Source organism: Oncorhynchus kisutch, unplaced genomic scaffold (genome assembly GCF_002021735.2).
Source record: "Oncorhynchus kisutch isolate 150728-3 unplaced genomic scaffold, Okis_V2 scaffold3385, whole genome shotgun sequence".
Taxonomy (NCBI): Eukaryota; Metazoa; Chordata; class Actinopteri; order Salmoniformes; family Salmonidae; genus Oncorhynchus; species Oncorhynchus kisutch.
The window spans coordinates 335,001-362,500 of record NW_022265330.1 but is presented as its reverse complement, the minus strand read 5'-3'; the positions used below and the strand labels follow the sequence as shown (position 1 = coordinate 362,500).

At 45.2% G+C, this 27,500-nt stretch overlaps 1 protein-coding gene across 3 annotated transcripts in view; it reads right to left on the bottom strand.

The window, feature by feature from the left end:
* LOC116371570 (palmitoyltransferase ZDHHC7-like) overlaps positions 1-15,656 on the bottom strand; it is a 34,621-nt gene extending 18,965 nt beyond the window's left edge. Inside the window, exons 1-4 of one of the 3 annotated variants that reach the window (XM_031820437.1) lie at positions 15,378-15,656; positions 14,043-14,168; positions 3,349-3,672; positions 2,432-2,556 (exon numbers count right to left, since the gene is read on the bottom strand). In XM_031820437.1, coding sequence (XP_031676297.1) covers positions 2,432-2,556; positions 3,349-3,666 — 443 coding nt within the window. In that variant the 5' untranslated portion in view covers positions 3,667-3,672; positions 14,043-14,168; positions 15,378-15,656. The remainder of the gene's footprint in view (positions 1-2,431; positions 2,557-3,348; positions 3,673-14,042; positions 14,169-15,377) is intronic. The other 2 variants (XM_031820440.1, XM_031820438.1) reach the window with 2 other exon arrangements.
* Positions 15,657-27,500: the final 11,844 nt, after the last annotated feature.

The following is a 27,500-nucleotide window of genomic DNA, read 5'->3' as shown; positions in this document are numbered from 1 at the left end:
GGAGCTATTGGCGTGTGTGTGTGTGTGTGTGTGTGTGTGTGTGTGTGTGTGTGTGTGTGTGTGTGTGTGTGTGTAGGCGTCAACATGCTTTAGTGTGAACTCGGCTAGGTGAACCCTGAATGAGTGTTTTTACTATTTTCTACATTGTAGGGGCGGCAGCGTAGCCTAGTGGTTAGAGTGTTGGACTGGTAACCGGAAGGTTGCAAGTTCAAATCCCCGAGCTGACAAGGTACAAATCTGTCATTCTGCCCCTGAACAGGCAGTTAACCCACTGTTCCTAGGCCGTCATTGAAAATAAGAATTTGTTCTTAACTGACTTGCCTGGTTAAATAAAGGTTAAAAAATAATAATAATAATAATAATTACAAAAAAAAAGTGTTAAACAAGTCAAAGTATATTTTATATTTGAGATTCTTCAAAATAGCCACCCTTTGCACACTTTTCGCATTCTCTCAACCAGCCTCACCTGGAATGCTTTTCCAACAGTCTTGAATGAGATCCCACATATGCTGAGCACTTATTGGCTGCTTTTCCTTCACTCTTCGGTCCAACTCATCCCAAACCATCTCAAATGGGTTGAGGTCAGGTGATTGTGGAGGCCAGGTCATCTAATGCAGCACTCCATCAATCTCCTTCTTGGTCAAATAGCCCTTACACAGCCTGGAGGTGTGTTGGGTCATTGTGCTGTTGAAAAACGCAAACCAGATGGGATGGTGTATCACTGCAGAATGCTGTGGTAGCCATGCTGGTTAAGTGTGCCTTGAATTCTAAATAAATCACTGACAGCGTCTCCAGCAGAGCACCCCCACACCATCACACCTCCATGCTTCACGGTGGGAACCACACATCCGGAGATCATCCGTTCACCTACTCTGCGTCTCACAAAGTCACATTGGTTGGAACCAAAAATCTCACATCAGACCAAAGGACAGATTTCCACCAGTCTAAATGTCCATTGCTGGTGGTTCTTGGCCCAAGCAAGTCTCTTCTTCTTATTGGTGTCCTTCAGTAGTGGGTTTCTCTGCAGTAATTCAACCATGAAGGCCTGATTCACACAGTCTCCTCTGAACAGTTGATGTTGAGATGTGTCTGTTATTTGAACTGAAGCATTTATGTGGGCATCAATTTCTGAGGCTGGTAACTCTAATGAACTCATCCGTTACAGCAGAGGGAACTCTGGGTTTTTCTTTCCTGTGGCGGTCCTCATGAGAGCCAGTTTCATCATAGCGCGTGATGGTTTTTGTGACTGCACTTGAAGAAACTTTAAAAGTTCTTGAAATGTTCCGTATTGACTGACCTTCATGCCTTAAAGTAATGATGGACTGTCGTTACTCTTTGCTTATTTAAGCTTTTCTTGCCATAATATGGACTTGGTCTTTTATCAAATAGGGCTAACTTCTTCCCTACCTTGTCACAACACAACTGATTGGCTCAAACACACAACTGATTGGCTCAAACGCATTAAGATGGAAATAAATTCCACAAATGAACTTTTAACAAGGCACACCTGTTAATTGAAATGCATTCCAGGTGACTACCTAATGAAGCTGGTTGAGAGAATGCCAAGAGTGTGCAAAGCTGTCATCAGGCAAAGGGTGGCTTCTTTGAAGAATCTAAAATCTATTTAGATTTGTTCAACACATTTTTGGTTACTACATGATTCCATATGTGTTATTTCATAGTTTTGATGTCTTCACTATTATTCTACAATGTAGAAAATAGTAAAAATAAAGAAAAACCCTTGAATGAGTAGATGTTCTAAAACTTTTGACTGGTACTGTGTGCACAAACTGTTACGCCTGGGAAGCATGCGGACACCTTAAGCCACTGAGTATCCCTCACCTGCAGTATGCATCTATAGATATCTATACCATCTCTGTCATGGTGTCTACCTGCAGTGATGGGCCCTCTGTGGCTTGATGTGATACGTCTCTATAGATATCTATACCATCTCTGTCATGGTGTCTACCTGCAGTGATGGGCCCTCTGTGGCTTGATGTGATACGTCTCTATAGATATCTATACCATCTCTGTCATGGTGTCTACCTGCAGTGATGGGCCCTCTGTGGCTTGATGTGATACGTCTCTATAGATATCTATACCATCTCTGTCATGGTGTCTACCTGCAGTGATGGGCCCTCTGTGGCTTGATGTGATATGTATCTATAGATATCTATACCATCTCTGTCATGGTGTCTACCTGCAGTGATGGGCCCTCTGTGGCTTGATGTGATACGTCTCTATAGATATCTATACCATCTCTGTCATGGTGTCTACCTGCAGTGATGGGCCCTCTGTGGCTTGATGTGATACATATCTATACATATCTATACCATCTCTGTCATGGTGTCTACCTGCAGTGATGGGCCCTCTGTGGCTTGATGTGATACATATCTATATATATCTATACCATCTCTGTCATGGTGTCTACCTGCAGTGATGGGCCCTCTGTGGCTTGATGCTGCAACACTTGGGACATTTATAGATGACCTCTCCAGGTTTCAGCTGCAGACTGTCCATGTACTCTTTGGTGGCGTTGCCCTTAGGAACCGCCCCCTGAAGGGAGGGGTCAGACCAACATCAGAACACGAAGGACACAAACAGGCTTCAGAGACTATTCAATGTCCTATCTATTCTATACATGAAACAACAGTCTTTACCCTGAGGAGAGGAAACATCAATCTATATAGTCTTTACCCTGAGGGGAGGAAACATCAATCTATATAGTCTTTACCCTGAGGAAACATCAATCTACATAGTCTTTACCCTGAGGGGAGGAAACATCAATCTACATAGTCTTTACCCTGAGGGGAGGAAACATCAATCTATATAGTCTTTACCCTGAGGAAACATCAATCTACATAGTCTTTACCCTGAGGGGAGGAAACATCAATCTACATAGTCTTTACCCTGAGGGGAGGAAACATCAATCTATATAGTCTTTACCCTGAGGAAACATCAATCTACATAAACATCCGGTCTCCCCCCTGTCTTGTCTCTCCTTCCACCCCCCTGTCTTGTCTCTCCTTCCACCCCCCTGTCTTGTCTCTCCTTCCACCCCCCTGTCTTGTCTCTCCTTCCACCCCCCTGTCTTGTCTCTCCTTCCACCCCCCTGTCTTGTCTCTCCTTCCACCCCCCTGTCTTGTCTCTCCTTCCACCCCCCTGTCTTGTCTCTCCTTCCACCCCCCTGTCTTGTCTCTCCTTCCACCCCCCTGTCTTGTCTCTCCTTCCACCCCCCTGTCTTGTCTCTCCTTCCACCCCCCTGTCTTGTCTCTCCTTCCTCCCCCCTGTCTTGTCTCTCCTTCCTCCCCTTCAGTCTGCTCCCTCCCCACCCATACAACTTCTCACCGGGTCTGACAGCATGGCCCGTAGATGCGAGGCCAGCGCCATGACGACCAGGAAGTTAAACAGCGCTCCGTTGATCACGGAGTACCACAAGCTCTTGTTTGGCAGCAGCATCACCAGATTGACCACAAAGTCAGCGTAGAGGACCAACAACCAGGTCACCACACCACAGACTATACCACAGCCGTCCTGGATAAACCACAGGCCGTCCTGGTCAGCCGGAGGACACAGAGGACCTGCCCCAGCCTCAGGGTCATTGTCAGCTGACAGCAGGGGTTGGTGCTGCTCTGTGTCGCGCTGCCGGTGGCCTGAAGACTGCATCCTGCACTGGAAGGAAGGGGAGGACAGAGATGGAGAGAAAAGGCATCAGAAATAGTCATTTACCAAAAGTCTATTTCACAGCTCCACAAAATAGTTTTCCACCCTTGCTGTGCTGTCAAGTCCATTAACGACAGGACCACAGGCAAACTATTGGACTTTATTTGGACTGAATGTGGTAGAATCCTTCTGAAGCTTCTCTCGGTCTCCCCGAAAACATCAGTCATACACCCAGAGGTGAGTCAACCTTGAACTCTCAACTCACAAAGCACAGGGCCCAGTTAGAGCCCTGCTGCCTGGTTCTGCTGACCAGTGCCTGCTTACTGGTTCCGCTGACCAGCGCCTGCTTACTGCTGGTTCCACTGACCAGCACCTGCTGCCTGGTTCTGCTGACCAGCGCCTGCTTACTGCCTGCTGCTTGTTCCGCTGACCAGCACCTGCTGCCTGGATCTGCTAACCAGAGCCTGCTTAATGCCTGGTTCTGCTGACCAGCACCTGCTTACTACCTGGTTCTGCTGACCAGCACCTGCTTACTGTCTGCTGCCTGGTTCTGCTGACCAGCGCCTGCTTACTGCCTGGTTCTGCTGACCAGCACCTGCTTACTGCCTGGTTCTGCTGACCAGCACCTGCTTACTGTCTGCTGCCTGGTTCTGCTGACCAGCGCCTGCTTACTGCCTGGTTCTGCTGACCAGCACCTGCTTACTGCCTGGTTCTGCTGACCAGCACCTGCTTACTGTCTGCTGCCTGGTTCTGCTGACCAGCGCCTGCTTACTGTCTGCTGCCTGGTTCTGCTGACCAGCGCCTGCTTACTGGTTCCGCTGACCAGCGCCTGCTTACTGTCTGCTCCCTGGTTCTGCTGACCAGCGCCTGCTGTATCACACCTGGTACCACGTATCACACCTGGTACCATCACTACAACACAGGAATAGAACCAGGAATCAACCTGGTACCTGGTACCATCACTACCACACAGGAATAGAACCAAGCATCAACCTGGTACCATCACTACAACACAGGAATAGAACCAGGAATCAACCTGGTACCTGGTACCATCACTACCACACAGGAATAGAACCAGGAATCAACCTGGTACCTGGTACCCATCACTACCACACAGGAATAGAACCAGGAATCAACCTGGTACCTGGTACCCATCACTACCACACAGGAATAGAACCAGGAATCAACCTGGTACCTGGTACCCATCACTACCACACAGGAATAGAACCAGGAATCAACCTGGTACCTGGTACCATCACTACCACACAGGAATAGAACCAGGAATCAACCTGGTACCTGGTACCATCACTACCACACAGGAATAGAACCAAGCATCAACCTGGTACCATCACTACCACACAGGAATAGAACCAGGAATCAACCTGGTACCTGGTACCATCACTACCACACAGGAATAGAACCAAGCATCAACCTGACACCCGGTACCATCACTTCAACACAGGAATAGACCAGGAATCAACCTGGTACCTGGTACCATCACTACCACACAGGAATAGACCAGGAATCAACCTGGTACCTGGTACCATCACTACAACACAGGAATAGACCAGGAATCAACCTGGTACCATCACTACCACACAGGAATAGAACCAGGAATCAACCTGGTATCTGGTACCCATCACTACAACACAGGAATAGAACCAAGAATCAACCTGGTACCATCACTACAACACAGGAATAGACCAGGAATCAACCTGACACCTGGTACCATCACTACCACACAGGAATAGACCAGGAATCTAAGTGTCTCAGGACTTTCAGCGTGACCCCTAGCGTGTCGCTCCATCACATATTGTGTATTACAGGGGTTTTGAATGTCAAGATAATGATTTTAAACCCCAGAAAAGCTATTTTTAACGGGGGTGTGAAAGTGCTCTCTGGACAATTGTACACGGTAACACGGTAAGTTATGTTTCAGAACAATGACAGCATATATAGGCCTAGCCTAGTGTCAGTGCAGGTCACCACAACAACAACTAGCCTAGTGTCAGTACAGGTCACCACAGCAACAACTAGCCTAGTGTCAGTGGAGGTCACCACAACAACAACTAGCCTAGTGTCAGTGGAGGTCACCACAACAACAACTAGCCTAGTGTCAGTACAGGTCACCACAGCAACAACTAGCCTAGTGTCAGTGGAGGTCACCACAACAACAACTAGCCTAGTGTCAGTGGAGGTCACCACAACAACAACTAGCCTAGTGTCAGTGCAGGTCACCACAACAACAACTAGCCTAGTATCAGTGCAGGTCACCACAGCAACAACTAGCCTAGTGTCAGTGCAGGTCACCACAACAACAACTAGCCTAGTGTCAGTGGAGGTCACCACAGCAACAACTAGCCTAGTGTCAGTGCAGGTCACCACAACAACAACTAGCCTAGTGTCAGTGGAGGTCACCACCACAACAACTAGCCTAGTGTCAGTGGAGGTCACCACCACAACAACTAGCCTAGTGTCAGTGGAGGTCACCACAACAACAACTAGCCTAGTGTCAGTGGAGGTCACCACAACAACAACTAGCCTAGTGTCAGTGCAGGTCACCACAACAACAACTAGCCTAGTGTCAGTGCAGGTCACCACAACAACTAGCCTAGTGTCAGTGCAGGTCACCACAACAACAACTAGCCTAGTGTCAGTGCAGGTCACCACAACAACAACTAGCCTAGTGTCAGTGCAGGTCACCACAACAACAACTAGCCTAGTGTCAGTGCAGGTCACCACAACAACAACTAGCCTAGTGTCAGTGCAGGTCACCACAACAACAACTAGCCTAGTGTCAGTGCAGGTCACCACAACAACAACTAGCCCAGTGTCAGTGCAGGTCACCACAGCAACAACTAGCCTAGTGTCAGTGCAGGTCACCACAACAACAACTAGCTTAGTGTCAGTACAGGTCACCACAACAACAACTAGCCCAGTGTCAGTACAGGTCACCACAACAAAAACTAGCCTAGTGTCAGTGCAGGTCACCACAACAACAACTAGCCGAGTGTCCGTGCAGGTCACCACAACAACAACTAGCCTAGTGTCAGTGCAGGTAACCACAACAACAACTAGCCTAGTGTCCGTGCAGGTCACCAAAGCAACAACTAGCCCAGTGTCAGTGCAGGTCACCACAGCAACAACTAGCCTAGTGTCAATGCAGGTCACCACAGCAACAACTAGCCTAGTTTCAGTGCTGGTCACCACAGCAACAACATCTACTATCACAACTATATGTGGGTTAAGTACAGCCTAGGTATCTGACCTCATCAGAGCATCACCCCTAGTACAGCCTAGGTATCTGACCTCGTCAGAGGTCTCTTCACAGTTCAGACACTCATCGGGTACAAGACATTCAACCAGAGGTCTCTTCACAGTTCAGACACTCATCAGGTACAAGACATTCAACCAGAGGTCTCTTCACAGTTCAGACACTCATCGGGTACAAGACATTCAACCAGAGGTCTCTTCACAGTTCAGACACTCATCAGGTACAAGACATTCAACCAGAGGTCTCTTCACAGTTCAGACACTCATCGGGTACAAGACATTCAACCAGAGGTCTCTTCACAGTTCAGACACTCATCGGGTACAAGACATTCAACCAGAGGTCTCTTCACAGTTCAGACACTCATCGGGTACAAGACATTCAACCAGAGGTCTCTTCACAGTTCAGACACTCATCGGGTACAAGACATTCAACCAGAGGTCTCTTCACAGTTCAGACACTCATCGGGTACAAGACAGTCAACCAGAGGTCTCTTCACAGTTCAGACACTCATCGGGTACAAGACATTCAACCAGAGGTATTGGATCTAGATATTGTGTGTGTGTGCTAACATGTAGACTTATGTATTGGACCTAGATATTGTGTGTGTGTGCTAACATGTAGCCTGTGTGATGCATTGGACCTAGATATTGTGTGTGTGTGCTAACATGTACACTGTGTGATGTATTGGACCTAGATATTGTGTGTGTGTGCTAACATGTAGACTGTTATGTATTGGACCTAGATATTGTGTGTGTGTGCTAACATGTAGACTGTTATGTATTGGACCTAGATATTGTGTGTTAACATGTAGACTGTTATGTATTGGACCTAGATATTGTGTGCTAACATGTAGACTGTGTGATGTATTGGACCTAGATATTGTGTGTGTGTGTGCTAACATGTAGACTGTTATGTATTGGACCTAGATATTGTGTGTTAACATGTAGACTGTTATGTATTGGACCTAGATATTGTGTGCTAACATGTAGACTGTGTGATGTATTGGACCTAGATATTGTGTGCTAACATGTAGACTGTGTGATGTATTGGACCTAGATATTGTGTGTTAACATGTAGACTGTGTGATGTATTGGACCTAGATATTGTGTGTTAACATGTAGACTGTGTGATGTATTGGACCTAGATATTGTGTGTTAACATGTAGACTGTGTGATGTATTGGACCTAGATATTGTGTGTTAACATGTAGACTGTGATGTATTGGACCTAGATATTGTGTGTTAACATGTAGACTGTGATGTATTGGACCTAGATATTGTGTGTTAACATGTAGACTGTGTGATGTATTGGACCTAGATATTGTGTGTTAACATGTAGACTGTGTGATGTATTGGACCTAGATATTGTGTGCTAACATGTAGACTGTTATGTATTGGACCTAGATATTGTGTGTTAACATGTAGACTGTTATGTATTGGACCTAGATATTGTGTGTTAACATGTAGACTGTGTGATGTATTGGACCTAGATATTGTGTGTTAACATGTAGACTGTGTGATGTATTGGACCTAGATATTGTGTGTTAACATGTAGACTGTGTGATGTATTGGACCTAGATATTGTGTGTTAACATGTAGACTGTTATGTATTGGACCTAGATATTGTGTGTTAACATGTAGACTGTGATGTATTGGACCTAGATATTGTGTGTTAACATGTAGACTGTTATGTATTGGACCTAGATATTGTGTGTTAACATGTAGACTGTTATGTATTGGACCTAGATATTGTGTGTTAACATGTAGACTGTGATGTATTGGACCTAGATATTGTGTGTTAACATGTAGACTGTTATGTATTGGACCTAGATATTGTGTGTTAACATGTAGACTGTTATGTATTGGACCTAGATATTGTGTGTTAACATGTAGACTGTTATGTATTGGACCTAGATATTGTGTGTTAACATGTAGACTGTGATGTATTGGACCTAGATATTGTGTGTTAACATGTAGACTGTGTGATGTATTGGACCTAGATATTGTGTGTTAACATGTAGACTGTGTGATGTATTGGACCTAGATATTGTGTGTTAACATGTAGACTGTGTGATGTATTGGACCTAGATATTGTGTGTTAACATGTAGACTGTTATGTATTGGACATAGATATTGTGTGTTAACATGTAGACTGTGTGATGTATTGGACCTAGATATTGTGTGTTAACATGTAGACTGTGTGATGTAATGGACCTAGATATTGTGTGTTAACATGTAGACTGTTATGTATTGGACCTAGATATTGTGTGTTAACATGTAGACTGTGTGATGTATTGGACCTAGATATTGTGTGTTAACATGTAGACTGTGATGTATTGGACCTAGATATTGTGTGTTAACATGTAGACTGTGTGATGTATTGGACCTAGATATTGTGTGTTAACATGTAGACTGTGTGATGTATTGGACCTAGATATTGTGTGCTAACATGTAGACTGTGTGATGTATTGGACCTAGATATTGTGTGTTAACATGTAGACTGTGTGATGTATTGGACCTAGATATTGTGTGTTAACATGTAGACTGTGTGATGTATTGGACCTAGATATTGTGTGTTAACATGTAGACTGTTATGTATTGGACCTAGATATTGTGTGTTAACATGTAGACTGTGTGATGTATTGGACCTAGATATTGTGTGCTAACATGTAGACTGTGATGTATTGGACCTAGATATTGTGTGCTAACATGTAGACTGTGTGATGTATTGGACCTAGATATTGTGTGTTAACATGTAGACTGTTATGTATTGGACCTAGATATTGTGTGTTAACATGTAGACTGTGTGATGTATTGGACCTAGATATTGTGTGCTAACATGTAGACTGTGTGATGTATTGGACCTAGATATTGTGTGCTAACATGTAGACTGTTATGTATTGGACCTAGATATTGTGTGTGTGTGCTAACATGTAGACTGTGTGATGTATTGGACCTAGATATTGTGTGTTAACATGTAGACTGTGTGATGTATTGGACCTAGATATTGTGTGTTAACATGTAGACTGTGTGATGTATTGGACCTAGATATTGTGTGTTAACATGTAGACTGTGATGTATTGGACCTAGATATTGTGTGTTAACATGTAGACTGTGATGTATTGGACCTAGATATTGTGTGTTAACATGTAGACTGTGTGATGTATTGGACCTAGATATTGTGTGTTAACATGTAGACTGTTATGTATTGGACCTAGATATTGTGTGTTAACATGTAGACTGTGTGATGTATTGGACCTAGATATTGTGTGTTAACATGTAGACTGTGATGTATTGGACCTAGATATTGTGTGTTAACATGTAGACTGTGTGATGTATTGGACCTAGATATTGTGTGCTAACATGTAGACTGTGTGATGTATTGGACCTAGATATTGTGTGTTAACATGTAGACTGTGTGATGTATTGGACCTAGATATTGTGTGTTAACATGTAGACTGTTATGTATTGGACCTAGATATTGTGTGCTAACATGTAGACTGTGTGATGTATTGGACCTAGATATTGTGTGTTAACATGTAGACTGTGATGTATTGGACCTAGATATTGTGTGTTAACATGTAGACTGTGTGATGTATTGGACCTAGATATTGTGTGTTAACATGTAGACTGTGATGTATTGGACCTAGATATTGTGTGTTAACATGTAGACTGTTATGTATTGGACCTAGATATTGTGTGTTAACATGTAGACTGTTATGTATTGGACCTAGATATTGTGTGTTAACATGTAGACTGTTATGTATTGGACCTAGATATTGTGTGTTAACATGTAGACTGTGATGTATTGGACCTAGATATTGTGTGTTAACATGTAGACTGTGTGATGTATTGGACCTAGATATTGTGTGTTAACATGTAGACTGTGTGATGTATTGGACCTAGATATTGTGTGTTAACATGTAGACTGTGTGATGTATTGGACCTAGATATTGTGTGTTAACATGTAGACTGTTATGTATTGGACATAGATATTGTGTGTTAACATGTAGACTGTGTGATGTATTGGACCTAGATATTGTGTGTTAACATGTAGACTGTGTGATGTAATGGACCTAGATATTGTGTGTTAACATGTAGACTGTTATGTATTGGACCTAGATATTGTGTGTTAACATGTAGACTGTGTGATGTATTGGACCTAGATATTGTGTGTTAACATGTAGACTGTGATGTATTGGACCTAGATATTGTGTGTTAACATGTAGACTGTGTGATGTATTGGACCTAGATATTGTGTGTTAACATGTAGACTGTGTGATGTATTGGACCTAGATATTGTGTGCTAACATGTAGACTGTGTGATGTATTGGACCTAGATATTGTGTGTTAACATGTAGACTGTGTGATGTATTGGACCTAGATATTGTGTGTTAACATGTAGACTGTGTGATGTATTGGACCTAGATATTGTGTGTTAACATGTAGACTGTTATGTATTGGACCTAGATATTGTGTGTTAACATGTAGACTGTGTGATGTATTGGACCTAGATATTGTGTGCTAACATGTAGACTGATGTATTGGACCTAGATATTGTGTGCTAACATGTAGACTGTGTGATGTATTGGACCTAGATATTGTGTGTTAACATGTAGACTGTTATGTATTGGACCTAGATATTGTGTGTTAACATGTAGACTGTGATGTATTGGACCTAGATATTGTGTGCTAACATGTAGACTGTGTGATGTATTGGACCTAGATATTGTGTGCTAACATGTAGACTGTTATGTATTGGACCTAGATATTGTGTGTGTGTGCTAACATGTAGACTGTGTGATGTATTGGACCTAGATATTGTGTGTTAACATGTAGACTGTGTGATGTATTGGACCTAGATATTGTGTGTTAACATGTAGACTGTGTGATGTATTGGACCTAGATATTGTGTGTTAACATGTAGACTGTGTGATGTATTGGACCTAGATATTGTGTGTTAACATGTAGACTGTGTGATGTATTGGACCTAGATATTGTGTGCTAACATGTAGACTGTTATGTATTGGACCTAGATATTGTGTGTGTGTGTTAACATGTAGACTGTGTGATGTATTGGACCTAGATATTGTGTGTTAACATGTAGACTGTGATGTATTGGACCTAGATATTGTGTGTTAACATGTAGACTGTGTGATGTATTGGACCTAGATATTGTGTGTTAACATGTAGACTGTTATGTATTGGACCTAGATATTGTGTGTTAACATGTAGACTGTGATGTATTGGACCTAGATATTGTGTGTTAACATGTAGACTGTGATGTATTGGACCTAGATATTGTGTGTTAACATGTAGACTGTGTGATGTATTGGACCTAGATATTGTGTGTTAACATGTAGACTGTGATGTATTGGACCTAGATATTGTGTGTTAACATGTAGACTGTGTGATGTATTGGACCTAGATATTGTGTGCTAACATGTAGACTGTGTGATGTATTGGACCTAGATATTGTGTGTTAACATGTAGACTGTGTGATGTATTGGACCTAGATATTGTGTGTTAACATGTAGACTGTTATGTATTGGACCTAGATATTGTGTGCTAACATGTAGACTGTGTGATGTATTGGACCTAGATATTGTGTGTTAACATGTAGACTGTGATGTATTGGACCTAGATATTGTGTGTTAACATGTAGACTGTGTGATGTATTGGACCTAGATATTGTGTGTTAACATGTAGACTGTGATGTATTGGACCTAGATATTGTGTGTTAACATGTAGACTGTTATGTATTGGACCTAGATATTGTGTGTTAACATGTAGACTGTTATGTATTGGACCTAGATATTGTGTGTTAACATGTAGACTGTTATGTATTGGACCTAGATATTGTGTGTTAACATGTAGACTGTTATGTATTGGACCTAGATATTGTGTGTTAACATGTAGACTGTGATGTATTGGACCTAGATATTGTGTGCTAACATGTAGACTGTGATGTATTGGACCTAGATATTGTGTGTTAACATGTAGACTGTGTGATGTATTGGACCTAGATATTGTGTGTTAACATGTAGACTGTGTGATGTATTGGACCTAGATATTGTGTGTTAACATGTAGACTGTGTGATGTATTGGACCTAGATATTGTGTGCTAACATGTAGACTGTGTGATGTATTGGACCTAGATATTGTGTGCTAACATGTAGACTGTGTGATGTATTGGACCTAGATATTGTGTGTGTGTGCTAACATGTAGACTGTGTGATGTATTGGACCTAGATATTGTGTGTTAACATGTAGACTGTTATGTATTGGACCTAGATATTGTGTGTTAACATGTAGACTGTGTGATGTATTGGACCTAGATATTGTGTGTTAACATGTAGACTGTTATGTATTGGACCTAGATATTGTGTGTTAACATGTAGACTGTGTGATGTATTGGACCTAGATATTGTGTGTTAACATGTAGACTGTTATGTATTGGACCTAGATATTGTGTGTTAACATGTAGACTGTTATGTATTGGACCTAGATATTGTGTGTTAACATGTAGACTGTGTGATGTATTGGACCTAGATATTGTGTGTTAACATGTAGACTGTTATGTATTGGACCTAGATATTGTGTGTTAACATGTAGACTGTGATGTATTGGACCTAGATATTGTGTGCTAACATGTAGACTGTGTGATGTATTGGACCTAGATATTGTGTGTTAACATGTAGACTGTGATGTTTTAGATGCATTTCAGTCCTCAACTAATAATGTTCTGTACTGTGCATCATGTCATGTTTCATGTGGATCCTTGGAAGAGTAACTGATGCTTTTGCAGTGGCTAATGGGGATCCTGATAAATAACAACACCAAATAATCTGGGCTGCAGGTTACCCTCAACATAACTGTAGTAGACAGACACCAGACCTGGGCTACAGGAGGCCCTAGCCTACAGGAAGCCCTAGCCTACAGGAAGCCCTAGCCTACAGGAAGCCCTAGCCTACAGGAAGCCCTAGCCTACAGGAAGCCCTAGCCTACAGAAAGCCCTAGCCTCTGTCTGTATGGTGTGTAGAACTAGTAGTATTTAAACTAGGTCTAATAGCCATCTCCACAACACACTAACCATATGTAACTCACCTCACAGTGTCCTCTTCACAATGACATTGAATTCTACTGTCTGTCTACTCCTCTCCTCTGGTCTGCTGTGTTGTGGTGGAGCAGGGCAACATGGTTGGCTACAAAACCTCATCCAGGCCCAAATACCTGCGCAGACACACACCATGTTAGACCACGAGCCACAGAAGTGTGTCAGCAATGTGAGGTGGTGGAGTGCCAAGTGTGTGTGTGTGTATTCCCACAGATGCAACCCAGATCTGCACACTGGCGTCTATCCCTTCCACAAGAGCATATTTCCCTGATGGGGACACAAGCACACATGTGGCTATGTAGCTTTCTCCCACACCCCTGTCTGGATGTACAAACACATTAAACTACTTGAGTCTAAAGGCCAAATGTGTCATTTGTGTATAATGTGGTCCAGGCCAGGTTTAATGTTAACTAGGCTGAGCATTTAGATGCCAAGAGTCACAATGAGCTTGCCCTGAATAACATAGTGTTATGACACTATAAAGGGAATGGGGAGCCTTTTAGGATGCTGTCATGTCTAGGTGCAGCTATCCACACAACAAAGACTAGAGAAACAGCACAACCGTGGCTGTAGTATCGGGTATCATTCAGTCAAGCTCCACCTTCCTCTGCAGTTGAGGAAACTCACTCATCTCCTAATAGTCCGGTCTGGTATGTTGTCTACAAAGCCTGGCTACCGTCACACCCATACACTCTTTAAATAGCCTAGACTAGCAGGCTCTTACATGCTCTGATAGTCATAACCTGTCACTGACTACTCACACATGCCACATTGTTCTGATCCAGTCCACATAGTCTCTTTTAGTTTACTGTGTTACGAGAAGAACACTGGTCATATCTGATCTACTAGCAATTCATTTGATCACTACTTTCTGAGGAATATTTATTATTGTTTCTTTAGTAGCTAACGTTACTAGTAACTCATGGGGTGAAACATGATTATTCCCCACAACAACATTCGCCAAATCTGTTTGAGCGACAGACACACAACAGCGGGTGTCTAAACGGATTAAAATGGTCAAATACAGTAGCTAAGCCCAGCTACAATTATTAACTACAGCAAATCATTCAAACAAATAAGAATGTCATCACTCTTCACGAGCCGTGATTAACGTTAGTTAACATTGACAACACGTTACACCGGTTGTTATTTTGCCCTAATTGACCAACAGTTGTTTCTAACTAAATCAAAGCTAGCTAGCCAGTTAGCATAACAATACCAAAAGATGTTTATAAGATGTTTGTATCTGTGACAACACTGCCAATTCTGTTAGCATAGCTAAGCTCACTGGCCAATCTAACTTAACGTTATCTGTCGCTTCTTACCACAATGTTCCTCGTTCGAGACCAGACGTGGATTTATGTCGTCGGTTACATTTTTATACGGTGTATTATTTTCATCCCAAAGAAAGCCACAAACAACCACCATCTCCTCTCTCTATGTTTCTCTCTCACACACACCAACAGCTGGATAAATTACTTCCGGGTTTAGCTTTTCCTGATTGGGCGTTTAAGCAAAGCTGATTTATGGTCAAACTGGTTTCTGCATTGTCCGTACAGTATTTACGGTGATGCGTCTCTGCAGATGCAGAGTATTCATCGTTATTGCCTTTCGCAGAGCCACAAATATAACGAGACAGATATTTCACCGGATGTATAAATGTGAAGCATCCGCTTGAGGGTTTCCTCTCACTACCACATATGGTAGTGAGAGGAAGCCCAGTGGCCGGTAGTGGGAGAAGATGGAAAGAGATCATTTTGGCCGAAATTCTGCAAATGTTCTCATCGATTAAACAATTGATATCAATACAGTTTTCTGTTCCCAAAACTTCAATCTGTTACGAACAGAATGGACTAAGTTTTGTAGACCTTACCCTTTGCCAACATTTAAAAAAACATTTGCGTTGTTTCGAAGGAGCGCATGGGCTAATTGAGATTTTGCACACAAGCACTTCACAGAGTAGGCGTTCCCTAACGGAAATATGCTAATGTTTGCTAGAACGAGCAAATAGGATCTCGTTGCCTCGTTCTTGGCTCTGCCCCCTCCTTGCATGGCCTGCCCACTGTGACTAATTTTTCCCCATTGGAAACGACAGGCTGTGGTCTATCTTGGATTAATCATAAACATCTTTGCCAGAGCTGCTGCTTCTTCTTCTTCTTCGGTATCATGGCATTCACACGTTGTTTGTGCATGCTGCCACCTACTGTGCTGTGTGGTACTGTGTCCACCTACTGTGCTGTGTGGTACTGTGCTGTGTGGTACTGTGTCCATCTACTGTGCTGTGTGGTACTGTGTCCACCTACTGTGCTGTGTGGTACTGTGCTGTGTGGTACTGTGTCCACCTACGGTGCTGTGTGGTACTGTGACCACCTACTGTGCTGTGTGGTACTGTGTCCACCTACTGTGCTGTGTGGTACTGTGTCCACCTACTGTGCTGTGTGGTACTGTGCTGTGTGGTACTGTGTCCACCTACTGTGCTGTGTGGTACTGTGCTGTGTGGTACTGTGTCCACCTACTGTGCTGTGTGGTACTGTGTCCACCTACTGTGCTGTGTGGTACTGTGACCACCTACTGTGCTGTGTGGTACTGTGTCCACCTACTGTGCTGTGTGGTACTGTGTCCACCTACTGTGCTGTGTGGTACTGTGCTGTGTGGTACTGTGTCCATCTACTGTGCTGTGTGGTACTGTGTCCACCTACTGTGCTGTGTGGTACTGTGTCCACCTGCTGTGTGGTACTGTGTCCATCTACTGTGCTTAGTGGTACTTTGTCATACATACCACCAACTAACATATATATACCACCATTACATACCCCCATCTATATACCACTATTACATACCACCATCTATATACCACCATTACATACCACCATCTATATACCACTATTACATACCACCATCTATATACCACTATTACATACCACCATCTAACATTTATATACCACTATTACATACCCCCATCTATATACCACTATTACATACCCCCATCTATATACCACTATTACATACCACCATCTAACATTTATATACCACTATTACATACCCCCATCTATATACCACTATTACATACCCCCATCTATATACCACCATTACATACCCCCATCTATATACCACTATTACATACCACCATCTAACATTTATATACCACTATTACACACCCCCAACTATATACCACTATTACATACCACCATCTATATACCACTAATACATACCACCATCTATATACCACCATTACATACCCCCATCTATATACCACTATTACATACCACCATCTAACATTTATATACCACTATTACACACCCCCAACTATATACCACTATTTCTGACTTCATAATTCATAATGGTGACGTTAATTGACTGATATTATCTCATAGAACAAAACCTATCAGATCTCCTAAGCCTGTGTTTACCTCAGACCTTATTTTCGGGCGTTTATCCCAAAACCATAATCTTTCCCCATTCATTTTCGCCATAGGAATGGCTGAACGAACCAGAGGGAACTCATTTAAGGGTTTTAAGCTGGCAAGGTCTATAAAAACCAGTACCTATACTTGGGGTCCTTGGAGTATCACCTTTCCAATCATCTCTGTTTTCTCCACTTATTAGATGGAGCTGTTTCATGGTTTCAAGTCTGGGACAGTAAGTGACCGGTATGTTGGTAAACAGCGCCATCCAGTGGACTAGACTGAACGTGCACCTGGTGGTCTGTAACGTCACAGAAGTCCCATAGCAGCTGAGAGATGGACGTGGTCATTTCCACGCGAGTTGGCACTCTTGGTACTGTGGTTAGGATGCAGTACCAGGCAGGAGAGACAACTTCTTTTGGTACCAAAGTGCGTTTCGGTTTAACTTAGTCATTGTTTTAATTTTTTACATTTCCATGGTCAATGCCCTGCTCCAGGGCATGTTGACCGATCTACCACCAGGCCAAAAAACGTGAACCCGAACCCTCCAAGATCCCCAATAGCTGTCCCTCAACCATTCGAGGCCCCTACCCCCCTCCCCCAGGAAGAAAAATAAAAAATTAAATACAATTAATTCCATTCCTCAAGAACCAATGCACCAACAACCAAGAGAATGAACCCCCAAGAACCCCCCAATGCACCAACAACCAAGAGAATGAACCCCCAAGAACCCCCCAATGCACCAACAACCAAGAGAATGAACCCCCAAGAACCCCCCAATGCACCAACAACCAAGAGAATGAACCCCCAAGAACCCCCCAATGCACCAACAACCAAGAGAATGAACCCCCAAGAACCCCCCAATGCACCAACAACCAAGAGAATGAACCCCCAAGAACCCCCCAATGCACCAACAACCAAGAGAATGAACCCCCAAGAACCCCCCAATGCACCAACAACCAAGAGAATGAACCCCCAAGAACCCCCCAATGCACCAACAACCAAGAGAATGAACCCCCAAGAACCCCCCAATGCACCAACAACCAAGAGAATGAACCCCCAAGAACCCCCCAATGCACCAACAACCAAGAGAATGAACCCCCAAGAACCCCCCAATGCACCAACAACCAAGAGAATGAACCCCCAAGAACCCCCCAATGCACCAACAACCAAGAGAATGAACCCCCAAGAACCCCCCAATGCACCAACAACCAAGAGAATGAACCCCCAAGAACCCCCCAATGCACCAACAACCAAGAGAATGAACCCCCAAGAACCCCCCAATGCACCAACAACCAAGAGAATGAACCCCCAAGAACCCCCCAATGCACCAACAACCAAGAGAATGAACCCCCAAGAACCCCCCAATGCACCAACAACCAACAGAATGAACTAAAGAGACGAAAGGAAAAGACAGAAGAAAACAGCAAACAACAATGAAAATAAGAAAACAAAGGACAGAACACGTGACATCATAACAGCAATGCCAACTGTATATGTTTGTGTTCATGTCTGGCACTATGACATGTATGTGTGTGTTCTTGTATGTGTTTATTTTAACGAGAGTGTGTGTGTGTATATGCATGTGTCCAAACACCTGCACGACATCAGCCTCAGGTAAACCAGCATTAGTTGTAAAAACACTGCCACTTAGTGTCATTCAAATTTACTTTTATTGTGAACTTAGTCATTGTTAGCTAGCTAACATAAAGTGGTCAAGTTATTTACTATGGCTTCATTTGGGGGGGGGGGGTTATTTAGTTGTTTTGTATGGCTAGGCTTCGTTGTGTTGACTGTGGTGTGTTTTGTTTTGTCGGTGAGTCAAAACAACGAGGTGAAAAATACTTGTGACATGTAAAGATTTGGTTCCATGTTTCATGGCCAAACATTGTTTACACACAATGCCACAGATGTCTCAAGTTTTGAGGGAGCGTGCAACTGGCATGCTGACAGGAGGAATGTCCACCAGAGCTGTTGCCAGAGAATTGAATGTTTAGAGAATTTAGCAGCCCAGGACCTCTACATCCAGCTCATTCACCTGCGGGATTGTCGAGGACGGGTGGAGAAAAATGTGTTCTGATTGGCTGGGCCTGGCTCCCCAGTGGGTGGGCCTGGCTGTCAAGTGGGTGGGCCTATGCCCTTCCAGGCCCACTCATGGCTGTGCCCCTGCCCAGTCATCTGAAATCCATAGATTAGAGCCTTATTTATTTAATTTAAATGACTGATTTCCTTATATGAACTGTAACTCAGTAAAACTTTGAAATTGTCACATTTATATTTTTGTTCAGTTTAACTACCTGGTGGAGAAATTGTGATCATGCTCAAAGAAATCACAAGGGGGAACTGGTGCTCACTGTCAGCCTGGGCATCATTTACACCTTGTCAGGCAATCTGCCACATTGGCCTACCTGGTTGAGACCTGCTAGACAGGCCATGATGTCAATCACAAGGTGCGGAAAGAAATCTATAGGAGATTTTCAATAGGAGTGTGAGGGTTCCGGTTCTGAGGGTTCCGGTTCTGAGGGTTCCGGTTCTGAGGGTTCCGGTTCTGAGGGTTCCGTTTCTGAGGGTGTTGAGTGTGAGAGCAGAGTCCCTCTCGTCTCGTCTCCTCTCGTCTCCTCTCGTCTCCTCTCGTCTCCTCTCGTCTCCTCTCGTCTCGTCTCCTCTCCTCTCCTCTCGTCTCGTCTCGTCTCCTCTCCTCTCCTCTCCCGCACTACAACATCAACAACTAGATAGTAGACAGGCCCAAGAGGAACAGCATCAACAACTAGATCACAGCATAGTGTTCTGTCTCTATGGTCCAGACCAGTAGTCTAACAGAGTAGTGTTCTGTCTCTATGGTCCAGACCAGTAGTCTAACAGAGTAGTGTTGTCTCTATGGTCCAGACCAGTAGTCTAACAGAGTAGTGTTGTCTCTATGGTCCAGACCAGTAGTCTAACAGAGTAGACAAGGACATCCCTGCCAGCCAAACTCTCCCCTAACCCGGACGACGCTGGGCCAATAGGTAGATGATCAGCATCAGTCAGTTCAGTAAGCGCTGTGAGTAATCTCTGAGTCCTCTGAGTGAGCAGGTTAGTTACTGAATGACTGAGTAACTAGCAGGTCAGGATAGAGTGAGGGTGAGCAGGATGGTGACTGAGTAACTAGCAGGTCAGGATAGAGTGAGGGTGAGCAGGTTAGTTACTGAGTGACTAGCAGGTCAGGATAGGGTGAGCAGGTTAGTGACTGAGTGACTAGCAGGTCAGGTCAGGATAGAGTGAGGGTGAGCAGGTTAGTGACTGAGTGACTAGCAGGTCAGGATAGAGTGAGGGTGAGCAGGTTAGTGACTGAGTGACTAGCAGGTCAGGTCAGGATAGAGTGAGGGTGAGCAGGTTAGTGACTGAGTGACTAGCAGGTCAGGATAGAGTGAAGGTGAGCAGGTTAGTTACTGAGTGACTGAGTGACTAGCAGGTCAGGATAGAGTGAGGGTAGGCAAGTTAGTGACTGAGTGACTAGCAGGTCAGGATAGAGTGAGGGTGACCACTCTCCCACGCTGAATAGACACTGGGTCCCCACATTTCCCACTCTCCCACGCTGAATAGCCTGAAGAGACACACCGGGTCCCCACATTTCCCCCTCTCCCACGCTGAATAGCCTGAAGAGACACCGGGTCCCCACATTTCCCACTCTCTCACGCTGAATAGCCTGAAGAGACACCGGGTCCCCACATTTCCCCCTCTCCCACGCTGAATAGCCTGAAGAGACACCGGGTCCCCACATTTCCCACTCTCCCACGCTGAATAGCCTGAAGAGACACCGGGTCCCCACATTTCCCCCTCTCCCACGCTGAATAGCCTGAAGAGACACCGGGTCCCCACATTTCCCCCTCTCCCACGCTGAATAGCCTGAAGAGACACCGGGTCCCCACATTTCCCACTCTCTCACGCTGAATAGCCTGAAGAGACAGGGCTCTTCTCACAGCCTGTATTTCCCTACCGGGGAACATTGCAAACTGTAGGTCGGATTTTTGACCTGGTTACATGTCTACAAATTGATTGGACTCCACCTGTGGTAAATTCAATTGATTGGACATGATTTGGAAAGACACGCACCTGTCTATATAAGGTCCCACAGTGCATGTCAGAGCAAAAACCAAGCCATGAGGTCGAAGGAATTGTCCATAGAGCTCCGAGACAGGATTGTGTCGAGGCACAGATCTGAGGTGGTGACCAAGAACCAGATGGTCACTCTGAGAGAGCTCTAGAGTTCCTCTGTGGAGATGGGAGAACCTTCCAGAAGGACAACTATTTCTGCAGCACTCCACCAATCAGGCCTTTATAGTAGAGTGGCCAGATGGAAGCCACTCCTCAGTAAAAGGCACATGACATCCCGCTTGCAGTTTTCCAAAAGGCACCTAAAGGACTCTCAGACGACGAGAAACAGTATTCTCTGGTCTGATGAAACCAAGATTGAACTCTTTGGCCTGAATGCCAAGTGACACGTCTGGAGGAAACCTGGCATTGTCCCTACGGTGACGCATGGTGGTGGCAGCACCATGCTGTGGGGATTTCTGTCAGCGGCAGGGACTGGGAGACTAGTCAGCATTGAGGGAAAGATGAACGGAGCAAAGTACAGAGAGATCCTTGATGAAAACCTGCTCCAGAGAGCTCAGGACCTCAGACTGGGGCGAAGGTTCACCTTCCAACAGGACAACGACCCTAAGCACACAGCCAAGACATGGCTCAGGACAAGTCTCTGAATGTCCTTGAGTGGTCCAGCCAGAGCCCAGACTTGAACCTGATCAAACATCTCTGGAGAGACCTGAAAATAGCAGTGCAGCAAAACTCCCAAAACTTCCCATCCAACCTGACAGAACTTGAGAGGATCTGCAGAGAAGAATGTGAGAAACTCCCCAAATACAGGTGTGCCAAGCGTGATAACCAAGAAGACTCAAGGCTATAATTGCTGCCAAAGGTGCTTCAACAAAAAGTACTGAGTAAAGGGTCTGAATACTGATGTAGGTCATGTGATGTTTCAGTTTTTTTTATTTTTAATACATTTGCAAATTTCCTAAACCTGTTTTTGCTTTATCATTATGGTGTATTGTGATGTCATTATGGGGGTATTGTGATGTCATTATGGGGGTATTGTGATGTCATTATGGGGTATTGTGATGTCATTATGGGGTATTGTGATATTGTGATGTCATTATGGGGTATTGTGATGTCATTAGGGGGTATTGTGATGTCATTATGGGGTATTGTGATGTCATTACGGGGTATTGTGATGTCATTACGGGGTATTGTGATGTCATTACGGGGTATTGTGATGTCATTATGGGGTATTGTGATGTCATTACGGGGTATTGTGTGTAGATTGATGAATGGGAACAAAACTATTGAATCCATTTTAGGACAAGGCTGTAACGTAACAAAATGTGGGAAAAGTCAAGGGGTCTGAATACTTTCCGAAGGCTCAACACAGCAGCTTTCATTTCCTTGGAGCAAAAACAATCAACTACCAAGTTGTCTTTTAACAATGGGGGGTCAATGGGAAAGGCTCTTTTACAATGGGGGTCAATGGGAAATAATGTTTGTTTCCCCCAATTTGTGGACCAGGAGAATTCCTTATTAGGTGAATATGGACTGGGAGTATAAAGTGAGGGCGAGCAGCTTGCTAATGAAGGATGACAGAGGGAAGGATGGAGAAGAGGGAGGAGCAGGTATGTTTTCCCTCTCACCTAAGAAGCTGGTGAACAGAGCTTTAACAGGGCTGCGGCAGGGCTGTGGGGGTAAAGATGGGATTAGCTCTAAGCTCCCAGCAGATGCTCCATCTCCTTTGGGCTCATCTCAGTTTAGCATGAAAAGCTCCTAACTCTATAGAGAGGCTGGACGAAGAGGCTTATTCTGTTACAAATTAAGCCAAAGGGGGTGTCAGGACTAATGCCAGCACTACAGCACACAGCAGCAGGTTACTAGTCCAACGCTCTAACCACTAGGCTACCCTGCCTCCCCTCCACTCAGGGTAAATAGATCAACCTTCCAGTTACTAGTCCAACGCTCTAACCACTAGGCTACCCTGCCTCCCCTCCACTCAGGGTAAATAGATCAACCTTCCAGTTACTAGTCCAACGCTCTAACCACTAGGCTACCCTGCCGCCCCTAATCCCAGCACTATAGCACACAGCAGCAGGGGGTCTCACTCATAGAAACACTCATCTAAATCACAGCACAGATTGGAAGGGTACACTTCCTGCTTTTACTTCCTGCTTCGCTCCTATGGGTCCACTCACAATGGTCCACCCATTATGACATCATTGACTTGAATGGGGAGGCCTGCTCTAAAAACTAAAGGATTAAATGTGTTTTTATCATCAATTGCGTACAAGATCCAACAGAAACGTGACATTCACTCTAACCAGAGAGAGATTCACATACTGTAGGCACCACACACACACAGAGAGAGAGAGAGAGAGAGAGAGAGAGAGAGAGAGAGAGAGAGAGAGAGAGAGAGAGAGCGACTACCACTAGACTACGTACCCGCCCCTACACTCTAACCACTAGACTACCTACCGTCCCTACACACTAGACTACCTACCGCCCCTACACTCTAACCACTAGACTACCTACCGTCCCTACACACTAGACTACCTACCGCCTCTACACTCTAACCACTAGACTACCTACCGCCCCTACACTCTAACCACTAGACTACCTACCGCCCCTACACTCTAACCACTAGACTACCTACCGCCCCTACACTCTAACCACTAGACTACCTACACGCTAACCACTAGACTACCTACCGCCCCTACACTCTAACCACTAGACTACCTACCGTCCCTACACTCTAACCACTAGACTACCTACCGTCCCTACACTCTAACCACTAGACTACCTACCGTCCCTACACTCTAACCACTAGACTACCTACCGTCCCTACACTCTAACCACTAGACTACCTACCGCCCCTACACTCTAACCACTAGACTACCTACCGCCCCCTACACGCTAACCACTAGACTACCTACCGCCCCTACACTCTAACCACTAGACTACCTACCGTCCCTACACTCTAACCACTAGACTACCTACCGCCCCTACACTCTAACCAATAGACTACCTACCGTCCCTACACTCTAACCACTAGACTACCTACCGTCCCTACACTCTAACCACTAGACTACCTACCGTCCCTACACTCTAACCACTAGACTACCTACCGTCCCTACACTCTAACCACTAGACTACCTACCGCCCCTACACTCTAACCACTAGACTACCTACCACCCCTACACGCTAACCACTAGACAGCCCTACCGCCCCTACACTCTAACCACTAGACTACCTACCGCCCCTACACTCTAACCACTAGACTACCTACCGCCCCTACACGCTAACCACTAGACTACTACCGCCCCTACACTCTAACCACTAGACTACCTACCGCCCCTACACTCTAACCACTAGACTACCTACCGCCCCTACACGCTAACCACTAGACTACCTTCCGCCCCTACACTCTAACCACTAGACTACCTACCGCCCCTACACGCTAACCACTAGACTACCTACCGCCCCTACACTCTAACCACTAGACTACCTACCGCCCCCTACACTCTAACCACTAGACTACCTACCGCCCCTACACTCTAACCACTAGACTACCTACCGCCCCTACACTCTAACCACTAGACTACCTACCGCCCCTACACTCTAACCACTAGACTACCTACCGCCCCTACACGCTAACCACTAGACTACCTACCGCCCCTACACTCTAACCACTAGACTACCTACCGCCCCTACACGCTAACCACTAGACTACCTACCGCCCCTACACTCTAACCACTAGGACTACCTACCTCCCCTACACGCTAACCACTAGACTACCTACCGCCCCTACACTCTAACCACTAGACTACCTACCGCCCCTACACTCTAACCACTAGACTACCTACCGCCCCTACACGCTAAACCACTAGACTACCTACCGCCCCTACACTCTAACCACTAGACTACCTACCGCCCCTACACGCTAACCACTAGACTACCTACCGCCCCTACACTCTAACCACTAGACTACCTACCGCCCCTACACGCTAACCACTAGACTACCTACCGCCCCTACACTCTAACCACTAGACTACCTACCGCCCCTACACTCTAACCACTAGACTACCTACCGTTCCCCCCACCAGCTGTCTCCATCTCCCCTCATCTGTCTTTGTGTTTGTCTCCACCCCCCACCAGGTGTCTCCCAACTCCCCTCACCTGTCTTTGTGCTTGTCTCCACCCCCCACCAGGTGTCTCCCATCTCCCCTCACCTGTCTTTGTGCTGGTCTCCACCCCCCATCAGGTGTCTCCCATCTCCCCTCACCTGTCTTTGTGCTGGTCTCCACCCCCCACCAGGTGTCTCCCCTCACCTGTCTTTGTGGTTGTCTCCACCCCTCACCAGGTGTCTCCCCTCACCTGTCTTTGTGCTTGTCTCCACCCCCCACCAGGTGTCTCCCATTTCCCCCACCAGGTATCTCCCAACTCCACTCACCTGTCTTTGTGCTGGTCTCCACCCCCCTCCCCCCACCAGGTGTCGCCCATCTCCCCTCACCTGTCTTTGTGTTTCCCCCCCCCCACCAGGTGTCTCCCATCTCCCCTCACCTGTCTTTGTGCTTGTCTCCACCTCCCACCAGGTGTCTCCCATCTCCTATCACCTGTCTTTGTGCCTGTCTCCACCCCCCACCAGGTGTCTCCCATCTCCCCTCACCTGTCTTTGTGCCTGTCTCCACCCCTCACCAGGTGTCTCCCATCTCCCCTCACCTGTCTTTGTGCTGGTCTCCACCCCCCACCAGGTGTCTCCCATCTCCCTTCACCTGTCTTTGTGCCCCCCCCCACCAGGTGTCTCCCATCTCCCCTCACCTGTCTTTGTGCTTGTCTCCACCCCCCACCAGGTGTCTCCATCTCCCCTCATTATCCCATGTGTATGAGCCTGCCCTCCGTCCTGTACCTGTCCTGAATCTGATCCTAACCTCCGTCCTGTACCTGTCCTGAATCTGATCCTAACCTCCGTCCTGTACCTGTCCTGAATCTGATCCTAACCTCCGTCCTGTACCTGTCCTGAATCTGATCCTAACCTCCGTCCTGTACCTGTCCTGAATCTGATCCTAACCTCCGTCCTGTACCTGTCCTGAATCTGATCCTAACCTCCGTCCTGTACCTGTCCTGAATCTGATCCTAACCTCCGTCCTGTACCTGTCCTGAATCTGATCCTAACCTCCGTCCTGTACCTGTCCTGAATCTGATCCTAACCTCCGTCCTGTACCTGTCCTGAATCTGATCCTAACCTCCGTCCTGTACCTGTCCTGAATCTGATCCTGCCCTCCGTCCTGTACCTGTCCTGAATCTGATCCTGCCCTCCGTCCTGTACCTGTCCTGAATCTGATCCTAACCTCCGTCCTGTACCTGTCCTGAATCTGATCCTAACCTCCGTCCTGTACCTGCTTGACTCTGAATTGGATTACGACCTTTCGACTGCCCCTTGAACTTTAACCCACTCCGAGACTCGTACTCTCTGCCTCCTGGGTCTTAGCCTGAGCCGTGATAGGACGAGAGAATGCCAAGAGTGCGCAACGCTGTTATCAAGGCAAAGAGTGGCTACTTTGAAGAATCTAAAATATATTTAGTTTGTAATGCTATTTTTGGTTACTACATGAGTCCATATGTTATTTCATAGTTTTGATGTCTTCACTATTATTATACAGTGTAGACAATAAAGAAACACCCTTGAATGGGCAGTATGTGGCTAGTATGTATATATATATATATATACAGTGGGGCAAAAAAGTATTTAGTCAGCCAGCAATTGTACAAGTTCTCCCACTTAAAAAGATGAGAGAGGCCTGTAATTTTCATCATAGGTACACTTGAACTATGACAGACAAAATTAGAAAAAAAATCCAGAAAATCACATTGTAGAAGATACATATCGTTCATTCTAACGGGAGAGGGCTCGATGGCCTTGCGAATTTTTACTTTTAAACGAAAAGTAGCCTAGTTTATATGAAGTGG